Source organism: Brassica oleracea, chromosome C6 (assembly GCF_000695525.1).
Source record: "Brassica oleracea var. oleracea cultivar TO1000 chromosome C6, BOL, whole genome shotgun sequence".
In the NCBI taxonomy this organism is placed as follows: domain Eukaryota; kingdom Viridiplantae; phylum Streptophyta; class Magnoliopsida; order Brassicales; family Brassicaceae; genus Brassica; species Brassica oleracea.
This window is the reverse complement of record NC_027753.1, coordinates 26,953,031-26,963,510: the sequence shown is the minus strand read 5'-3', so window position 1 is coordinate 26,963,510 and position 10,480 is coordinate 26,953,031. Positions and strand designations below refer to the sequence as shown.

The 10,480-nt window shown below is 35.9% G+C and overlaps 2 protein-coding genes across 3 annotated transcripts; one reads left to right on the top strand and one right to left on the bottom strand.

Annotated features, from left to right (window-relative positions):
* Positions 1-542: 542 nt before the first annotated feature.
* LOC106300550 (cytosolic purine 5'-nucleotidase-like) lies at positions 543-5,343 on the top strand. 2 transcript variants are annotated; one of them, XM_013736713.1, is made up of 16 exons: positions 543-938; positions 1,677-1,996; positions 2,083-2,160; positions 2,239-2,459; positions 2,643-2,735; positions 2,842-2,925; positions 3,199-3,315; positions 3,487-3,592; positions 3,691-3,807; positions 3,943-4,000; positions 4,255-4,331; positions 4,431-4,501; positions 4,590-4,650; positions 4,741-4,800; positions 4,879-4,941; positions 5,041-5,343. In XM_013736713.1, exons 1-16 carry the CDS (start codon positions 674-676, stop codon positions 5,164-5,166), a joined length of 1,917 nt encoding a protein of 638 aa, XP_013592167.1. In that variant the 5' UTR covers positions 543-673; the 3' UTR covers positions 5,167-5,343. The 2 variants fall into 2 exon arrangements, with proteins under 2 accessions (XP_013592167.1, XP_013592168.1); XM_013736714.1 differs by having other exon boundaries at positions 567-938; positions 2,239-2,252.
* Positions 5,344-5,850: 507 nt separating this feature from the next.
* LOC106300548 (sugar transporter ERD6-like 6) lies at positions 5,851-9,287 on the bottom strand. The gene is made up of 17 exons (XM_013736712.1): positions 8,790-9,287; positions 8,640-8,702; positions 8,470-8,559; positions 8,326-8,385; positions 8,158-8,223; positions 8,010-8,075; positions 7,855-7,930; positions 7,691-7,755; positions 7,507-7,599; positions 7,343-7,426; positions 7,161-7,245; positions 6,972-7,081; positions 6,805-6,864; positions 6,661-6,726; positions 6,520-6,579; positions 6,307-6,421; positions 5,851-6,217 (listed from the first exon to the last, which is right to left on the bottom strand). The coding sequence occupies exons 1-17, from the start codon at positions 8,982-8,984 to the stop codon at positions 6,105-6,107; spliced, it is 1,467 nt and encodes a 488-aa protein (XP_013592166.1). The 5' UTR covers positions 8,985-9,287; the 3' UTR covers positions 5,851-6,104.
* Between the last annotated feature and the right edge of the window lie 1,193 nt (positions 9,288-10,480).

Here is a 10,480-nt window from a genome sequence, read left to right as displayed (position 1 = left end):
ACTTTAATCACTTAAAAACTTTGAAACCTTATAGCCAAATGTTTTGAATAACAATAGATTACCGAGTATTTTATGAAATGTTAGGTTCAATTATAGTGAATTTCAAATAAGTTTTAAAATTCATGTTTGAATAACATTAGATTTGTCATTTTAAGATAAATCTCCTTAAACTTTCAACTGAACACACCCTCGCTAGAGTAGTTTTGGTACTTTTCGAGATTGAATTTGGACTTGGTGGGATTTCAAAATTTTCAAGATTTTTCGGATATCCATTTGAATTCAGATTCAGTTTGGATAAAATCCATAACTCAAAATACTGTAGAAAAAGATTCATTCAATAATTATGTCAGATTCAATTTGGTTTGGATTCATTTTTATCGGACTGAGTTCGGTTAATATTTCAGATATTAAGATTTCTGTTTATTCATCCGCGGACGTATAGTTTAGTAACTTGGCTTCGTTTCCAGGCCCATCTAATTTAGGTTTAAGGCCCATCAAATATGTCCAGAGATCAAAAAGCCAGAACCACGCTTAAGCCACGTGGCACATTTTCCCTAGGGGTCTCATCTTTCTGCCTCACCTCGTTTCCCTCCTTCCTTCCTTCCTTCCTCGCCTGAGAAAAAAAAAAATGCAATTGAATTGGAAGGAATATTCGCCGGAAAATCACCGGTAAATGTCTCATTGCTTATATTCGAATCCAACCTTTTCGGCGACGTCACCTATATGTTTTACACCTACTACTACTATTATTCTCTATATCGAACACGATTCACCTCCCTCTCTACGCCTATATAATACTAATAATAATAATAATACCATGCGTCTCTCCAAACGCCACTTCTCTCCTCTTTCTCTCTGCCTCTCTGTATTTTCCTCTGGTTTTCGTTTCCCTGGAAAATTTCAAGCTCAGAGACGATTCCTCAACTCCTCTGCTGCTGGTTAGTTTTTTTCATTCGACTTTTGGTTTATTTTTCTATGGAGTTTGGTTGATCGGTGTCGTAACCGCAAGAAGCAGTTCATTAACTTTGCGGCCTCTGTGTGTTGTGGTTCCATGTAACTGATTTTTGCTAAGTGGTTAGTGTGTTGTGGAGAAATTTCGTAGTGAACCTTTGGATAGAGAAGGAAGGTGTGCTTGATTAGTAGCTATCTCATTATTTAGGTCTTTTCTGGAGCATTACCTTGGGAAGATACTTAGGATTAGGACTTAACTTGTCGCAAAGCTTGTGTCTTTTTGATCGAGGTAAGATGTTAGGTTTGTTTTTCCTCATTCTAGGTGGTTTGTTACTTTTGTTTCCCTTTGGTGGTTGGTAGTGGTAGTGGATCATGTTGATCAACAAAGCTTAGTTTAGTGGTCTTAACATGTTTGTTAGTTTGTTTTTATTTTCATTTTAGGGGTTTTGTTACTTTTTTTTTGTCCTTTGGTGCTAGTGGACATGCTGATCGTATGACTCATGTTGAATTATTCTATCTCCTGTAGTGAACGTGTCATCAGATTGTTTATCTTCTCACGTGCTTCTAAGTTTAGCTTTGGTGGGTTCTGACTAACGAGTTGTTTCTTGCATATTCTTATTATCTATTTTTGGATATAGCTTGTATCCTTCTCTACTCTAATCCATGTGTTGCGTATACGTCATATGTCCAAAAATAAAGTTATGCTTCCTTTGATAATCTCTCAGGGGCAAGCCAGTTGTGTTTCAAGAGTTCAATGGAAGAACATCGAGCTAGTGCTCTTAGTGAAGGCGTGGTACAGTTTCACAATGTTGGCTCAAGGGATGGATGTGAAGCTCCCCATAAATGGTCATCCCCTGGAGGTGGAAAGAAAATCGACTTAAAGAAACAGATCTTCTGCAACAGATCGCTGAACATGAGGAATATCATTGCTGTAGGCTTTGATATGGACTACACTCTTGCTCAGTACAAGTCTGAAACTTTTGAGTCCCTTGCTTATGAAGGAACTGTCAGGAAATTGGTATATGATTTGGGGTATCCAAGTGAGGTTAGTATACTGTTTGCTCTTCTAAGTTTCTGACCAGCGAAAATGTTTGATTGATCGTTAATACTTGTTGTGGTTTAAAAATCCAGCTGCTAGAATGGACGTTTGATTGGAATTACATGGTTAGAGGCTTGGTGCTAGACAAAAAGAGGGGGAACATCTTAAAGGTGAATGAAAACCTTTTATTGGATTGGACTCTCATAATAGTTATTGCCCATTTTTCTAACGGACTGTTGATGATGCAGATGGATCGCCACAAGTATGTGAAAGTAGCTTACCATGGGTTTAGAGAGCTCTCTAAAGATGATAAAGTTGATATCTATGGCAGCAGCCTAATACAAGATTCTTTTGATGAGCCTGACTATGCTCTCATAGATACCCTCTTTTCTTTGGCTGAAGCATATCTGTTCGCGCAACTTGTTGATTTTAAAGATAATAACCCTGAAAAGATTCCCAAAGACGTTGAGTAAGTCTATTTCCCATACTTATTACTATTTGATATTCTCTATAATCTTCAATAAAGTATATGTTATGCATATGGTTGTAATATTCGTAACAGATACTCTGACTGTAACTTACTTATGCTTGGCATTAATTTTTTTTTTAAAATGTATCACTAATTTATTCATTCTCCAATGTGTTCCTGTAGTTATGCTCGTATGTATAAAGATGTTCGGGCTGCTGTTGATCTGTGCCACCGTGATGGAACTTTAAAACAGATGGTAGCAAAAGAACCTAATAGGTAAGGCTGATGTAATGTTCATGACTGTTCTTTGAAAATTGGATGTGTACCATCTGTTGGAATTTTTTTTCCCTTCTTTACATATTTTAATTTGCCTTTTTATTAGGTATATCAATGAGGATATTACGATTGTACCACTTATAAAAATGATAAGAGATTCTGGACGTTCTACTTTCTTGGTGACCAATAGGTAAATGCTAATGACATATTTTATAAACTTGCCTGCTATGGTGGTTGCACAGTCGATTAAACTTTAAATTCGTAAATGGTTACATGCTCCAAAGTTTGACTTAAACCATTGTAACCTGTTTCCCTGCACGCGAACTTGGGAAGATTTTTAAAAACGTCTGTGAAATCTTGTTATGAGACAGTGTCAATATTAATGATTTATTATCGCCTGTTATTGTATAATCAGTTTTTTTTCTCTGCTTGGTGAGATAGATTTGATTTAACATTGTTGCAGTTTGTGGGACTACACAAACATTGTGATGAATTTTCTCTGTGGAGGGCGTACGGTACATGGTCCTCATACTTGCAACTTTGATTGGCTCCAGTATTTTGATGTTGTGATCACTGGCAGGTCTTTTCCTTTCTCAAGTCTTTTTAATTTAATGCTCTGAATAAAATTGTGTTGATAAAATTAGTTATATGTTATTATTGGCTATCAATTTGTAGTTGAATTTTTTGTTTCTGGAAAATATTTCTCTCTTTTTATTTTCTGCTGTCTGAATTGGATCTTTTTTTGGTGAAGTGCAAAACCTGGCTTCTTCCATGAAGAGAGTCGTGCCAATCTGTTTGAGGTGGAACCTCAGTCTGGAATGCTTATTAATACTGACAATGGAACACCTATGCCTCAGGTTTGACTTAATGAATTGCCAGACTCACTCAAGTGTTTGAGATGTACTTCTTATCCAAATGATTCTTGTGTATAATTGTTTTTTTGTTTGGTTGAAAGGTGGGAGATCCTTCACCAAAAATTTTACTGAATAGTAAAGATAAAGGTTGTCGAGTTTTTCAAGGTGGAAATGTTGGACATCTTCACAGTTTGCTATCCATTGAGTCAAGTTCGCAGGTATATCGCACTAGCTATTTCTCAAAAAACACTTATCCCACTCTCGATTACAAAGATCAGTCTGTTATGAAATTACAGATATTCTTACTATGCCATGCTTTAGTTGTCACTCATTCAGCTATTTGATCTTACTAGGTTCTTTACGTTGGTGATCATATATACGGTGATATCTTGCGGAGCAAAAAAGTTCTTGGTAAGGTTTCCTTTTCCATTTATAGACTGTTCTTCTCTTTTGTTTAGCGAAGTAACTTAAACGAAGACCTATGTAGGGATTAAGAATATGGTATGTTAGGTCCCTAACACCTTATGACTGGTTCGCGTAGCATCTAAGTAGGCTAAATGCACTCTTTTGTTGATGAAGATAGTATCATTGGTGTTAAAAGAAACTGGTAAAAGTGTATTTGATTGTGAAAGCTACTTGCAGCTTAATTTTTCTTCATTCTTCAGGCTGGAGAACTATGCTCGTTGTTCCAGAACTAGAAAAGGAGGTTGAACTTCTATGGGAACTGAGGGACATGCGAAAGGTGATTGATAATTTCTCTATGTAGTTAGTATGAGAGAGATGGTTTTGTGATTAGGATCAACAGCCGCTAATGACCTCCATAATTTATTTTGGTTTGCAGAAACTTATTTTGATGAGGAATGAGCGTGATTCAGTTGAAGACAAAATTCATCACTTGAACTGGTCCCTAAAGTGAGTGTTCTTTAAATTAAGATGTACACCAATGAAAGCTGCGTTACATAGATTAAAATTCTTAGTTGTAACCAATCTTATCGTTCAGGTTTGAAGATGTAAACGAGAATGATAAGCAGGAGACGTTATCAGCTCTCAAGGACTTGGAGGTAAAAATAGAATTTGTGTAACCCCTGAATATTTCAACAGTTGCATAGTTGTTTTAAGTCCACACTTATGTTTTTGGTGGGATTTGACAGTCTAAAAGAGATCAAGTACGACTAAGTCATCAACAAGCTCAAAGAGAAAATCACCAAAAGGTAATGTTGTGTATCAAGTGCAGCGACTAGTATCAGTTCCAATCTGTTAGAAACTGACATGGGTTTTGGTTACTGCAGTTTCACAAGGTCTGGGGGCAACTGATGAAAACAGGTTACCAGAGTTCTCGATTCGCTAACCAGGTTTACAACATTTTATATTTTTGCTTTCTTATGTGGCAGCTCGAGTATTTTGTGTTTTTGGGGAATTGATTTCTCAAACCGCTTTTCTTCCTAAATCAGGTCGAAAGGTTTGCATGCCTGTACACAAGCCAAGTCTCTAACCTACGCTTGTACTCACCAGACAAGTATTACAGACCTAGTGAAGACTTCATGTCCCATGAGTTCCATCTTCTTCCTCTTGAATGATTGATCAATGAGACTTGTTAAAGAGAGACCAAGCTCTAAAGTCAAGAGTATATCAAAGTATTGGTTTGGTTGATGCTTATTCTTACTGTCTATAAGCTTCCTTAGTTTCTTCTTAGTTTCAGTTTAACTTGAACAACTGCAAGCTTGAGAATCTAATGAAAATGTTTTTTATTGTCATTTGCTTTGTTTTCTTTGTTAAGCCACCACCGGACCCAAACCAGTTTATTTGTCAATCACTCTTGTTAACTTCTTCCTGATCACCTTAAACTCCATTTACTTAGTTCATAGACCACTAAACTCAGTTCTGGTTTTGGATAAAAGCTTACGATTCTGAAGCTGTGCATTCAATTCCTCCAAAACTGTAACTGGCTGCTCCAAGAGAAGAAGCAGAACAAGTTATGTTTGGTGCTTTAGACAAACTTTTCCACCAACACAGAGATTAAACCAAAGGATATTGGAATTCACATTGTGAATTGTAGTGTCTTTAACATTGCACCTTCACTATATGCATTGACTCTGAACAAACACAAGTTGATAGGTAACATCAACAGCTTTTACCTCGGTGTAATGGGTTGGAGAAGTTAGCCTAGCTAAAGATCTGTGGTTCATACGAGCACTTTTGTGGTTGCTGTCAGGAAGATTGCATCAACAAGCACCATGTAAGGTTACAATTCTAGATCATCATTATTCATTTCTGGCAATGTTGATGTTCAGATTTATTTCTGTGCGAAGAGTTTGATCAAATTACAAAAAACTTGAATGTTTGTTCATATACATTGAACAGAAGATTATTGACACACAACTTTGAACAAAAAATAAATATTGACACACAACAAACAAACAAACAATTAACAACAGCTGGAACATTTCTCTGTTTCTTCTTGTTCGTGGCCAAAGAGAGAGGGAGACCAAAAAATGAAATTGTTTTTGAGTTTTTCTCATCTGAACAAGGCTTGAAGTTCTTCAAGCGTTTTCCCTTTGGTCTCAGGAACCCACAGAGTCACGAACACCACTGTGAATGCACAAACCAAACCGTATAGAGTGAAAGTTCCTGCTCAGAATTAACCAAAACCCCCATCAACAAAATGACCTATCGTGTGTTGACAGAGAGAAAAGAGGAAGAGAGAGTGAGGGAGAAACCTCCACTGCTCCAGGCTAATAGCAAGTTTGCAGTCATGGTGATCAACCAAGAGATGAACCAATTGGCTAAAGTTGCTATACTTCCAGCTAAACCCTTTATGTTCACAGGAAGGATCTATTTACCAAAAACAACAACAAAGCAAGCAGATGGTAGTTTAGTAAAGCTTTTTCGCTTTTTGGTTCTTACCACACTTAGTTCTAACATCTAATCACCTCAGACATAATGAGCCACGGAATTGGTCCCATTCCCAATGAGAAAGAAACAACCATTGCCTGTAATGATTCAACGGAGTTAAAGCAAAGATAATAATAGCTCATTGCCTCAAGAAAGTTTCAATAATATAACAAACTTACCACTACTCCAACTACTGACAAGATACTCAGCATACTGTACATGTCTGAATCGTGAGACACAAATTCCTAAACAAGAGACGTTAAAAACTCAAAACGTCAACTCTCAGATTATGGTGTTTAGGGAAGTTACAACTTATAAAGTACCTTAAGGTAGAAGGCAGCTGCAACAATCACTAGGCTTATCGTCATCCCAACAGAAGAGATCTACAAAACATGTCCATTTGCCTTATTAGAAGTTAATTTTGGGCATTTATTGAATTCTTCTCTAGAGAAAAGTTCTGAAGATATGACACTAATGAACTAATACTCACGGTAAGAAGAAGACGACGACCTGCTTTGTCCACCAACCATGTTGATATTGCAGTGGCCACTACCTGAATAGCACCGACCCCAAATGTTGCTGCATTACTAGATGTAACTCCTAAAAAATGACAAAAAAGAAAATGTTATGTAATGATATGAAACAAGAAGCATCAAGTGTTCTTAGAGGAAGGACCTACCTGCAGACTCAAAGATTGTACTGGAATAAAACAGGACACCATTAATTCCACCGAGTTGTTGAAGTACAAGCAACCCTATACCAACCTATTATACACAAAAAGAAAGAAACATAGTTTTAAGATATAATGTTTCATACGGTAAACAAAGTATCTTCCAAGGGAGAGATATTTAACGTTTGTACCATAAGTGGGAAATAGTATCTCCTGCGCTTGAGATCAACAAACCGAACTGTAGATGATCGTTTTGTAGATGTTCCCACAGATCTCTGCAGATATGCAGACAATATGACAAATAAAGCTTTTGAAAGTCATTCATGGAAGGAAACATACTCAGGGGTAATATTACCTTGATTTCATTAACCTCAACGGTAATATCAGTCTCAAACCCTCTAAGAACTTGTAATGATGTTTCAAAATCATCAGTCATACCCATTTTTGCCTACAAATTTAAAGCAAAGCATCCCATAAGAGTGTATTAACCAAAATATGCACCAACTCAATAAAAATAAGTGAACTTTTTAAAGGCGTACCAGCCAACGAGGGGACTCAGGAATGAAAAAGAGACCCGGTATCAATACTATGCATGGCAATGTCCCTAAAGATAAAGGAAGACAAGAGAGAAAAGTGATTAGAGGGCATGCTGATGAGTCATAATCATAACCTAGTGTTTCAGGCTTTGTGTAATGAAATTTACCCAAGACTGCAAGGATTCTCCATGGAACAAAGAGGCCAAGTAAATAAGCCAACATTATTCCAATTGTCACAGAAAGCTACAGAAAAAAATGTTAAGCACTAAGAATCTGTTTCATGAAATTAAAAAGAAGAATCAGTCAGCTAGAGGTGACAAACCTGGTTAACAGAACCCAACCCTCCCCTCATATTCTGTGGAGCTATCTCAGCAATATATACAGGCACCTAAAACCAAGAACAGAGTTGCATAAAACTCACTGGAACTTGTTATTCTATAAGCAAACAAACTAGGCGAGTTCAGTGTTACCGTGTAAGAGATGATCCCAACGCCAAAGCCTTCTAAAAGTCTTCCCATGTAAAGAAAAGAAGTATCCTACAAAACCAGAGTGATGTAGAGAGAGATAAGATCAATCTAAGATCTCAAGAGCGTTATTTGACCTTAACTAAATGAAACTAGAAAACAACAAATACTCACTTCTGCAAATGATATGCAAAGCCAACCAATGATATTGGGGATTGCAGCAATCATCAGAGACTGTCCAAAGAAACACACAAAAAGAGGTCAAATAAAGCAAAAATGAAGAGATTCAAGAATCAGTTAGAAAAAAACAAAGTGTACCCCTTTTCGTCCAATGTATTCAGCGATCTGACCACTAGCAATTGCCCCAACCATAGCACCCACATTGGACAGAGAACCAAACACAGAGTACTACACATGGAGACAAAAAATATCAAAAAGTCAAACAAGAGACCAGGCAGCAGCTCTAGACATAGGATCGGTCTTTTCACCTCAGATACAGTCAAACCCAGATCCTTGATGATTGCAGCTTGAGTTGGAGAAGAGTAACCACACTGAACCAAAAAAAAAAAAAAATGTATAAAGTCTCAAACTTTCTAAAACAAATGAACAAGTAAAGGTGGGAACTTTCAACGACTTACAGTGAATCCGAATTGAATAGGACCAAGAGCAATGATCAGAACACAAGCAAGAACGGAGATTGAGTTGTCTTTGATGACTTGAGACGAACCCATCATGCTCGATTGTCTTGAGCCCATACGGTACCAACTTCCTGTGTGCATGAAAGGTCGTCGCAGCTCATTCCTGGCCTCCTCTGTATCATCCCTCGAACTCATCTTTTGATTTTCTTTATCTCTACACTCTCAAATCTATTGTCTTTTCTTATAGAAAGCTTCAAGATTGAGGAAGTAAAATGACGATTCTAAACCGGAAAAGTCAACAAAAACTCCTGTGGACTTTCTGAGAATGACGATAACTTGGATAAAGAACGGATTGAGAAATGCCGTCTTATATAAGAAAGAAGCAAAGGAAGATAATGTGGTGTGTATATGGCGGTGATCTAGTGATTATTTGCTGAAGAGACAGAGAGATCATGAGACTGCTTCAAACAGGTTTTTTTAGATCACGTACTGTCGACGGATAACCCAAATTTAGACAAAATAAAGGTCCTTTTCTGGATAAATGGATATAAATTTTTTATGTATTAGTTCTTCTTAAAATTAAAAGAGTAAAGCCTTGAGATAGTAATAAAACACCCTTTGTTCAAATAATAGCACATAAAGAGAAACATCTCTAAAGTAACATTAACTAGAATTTTATCTAACTAGAGTTTTACTGCATATGTGCGCAGATATTTTTTCTATTTATATATGGTTTTGATTTTGATTTTTATAATATATTTTAAATATATTATTTACAATTTGATGTTATATAATGTATATAAAATTTTTATTCATGTATATTTTGGCATTATTAATATAGTAGTTTATGTTTCAAAATGTAATTCAATTTTTCACTAGTTGTTGAATACCAATCTATTTTAATTTACAATAATCAAATAGAGAAACGTCTTTAAAATAGAGATGAAAGTAAGTAGTTGATGTTTTGTTAAAAAGTTAGTGTTAGATGTAATCTTTATATATAAAGTTGACTTTTTCTCTGGGGGTTTGTTGACATGTATCCTCATGTTTTTTTTTTATTTAAATTCTTTTTCTTTTAAATTATTGCAATTTTCTCCATCAATTTCTAATTGTGTATTATCTAATCCTTCTCACACTTATCGGTCTCTAAAATTCAAGAAATATATAAAATAATATAAATATATTTAAAATATTTAATTTATTCACACCTAAAAATAGCAAGACTTTTCATCATTTTATTATTTTTATTATTTCATTTACAAATTATATTTATTTCAATATTAGTATCATAAGATAATCAAATTAAGAATAAGAAACTAGACAACCAACACATAAACTAAGAAAGCGGACCAAAGGGAGAATAATAATCGAAAGGCCAAAGCCACCAAAAAGCAGGAAAATATATGTCTAAAACACCGGAATCACAACCAGTAGCTAAAAAGAAAGAAACACCTCACAGACTAAAAAAGAACATCCACCAGAGATGCGATGAAAGCTGCAAAGAGATGCAAGAATAGAGAGGGAAAGGGAGACGGAGGGAAATCAGAAAACTATGGAGCCGTCCTCGAGCTATATATGAAAGAGAACATAGAAGTCAGAACACCAAAAACTGGATCTTGAAAACCAAAACGAGCAGAGACTATTGACGGTAAGCCAACGACGAGGAATACAAAATCAAAGACGAATAAACT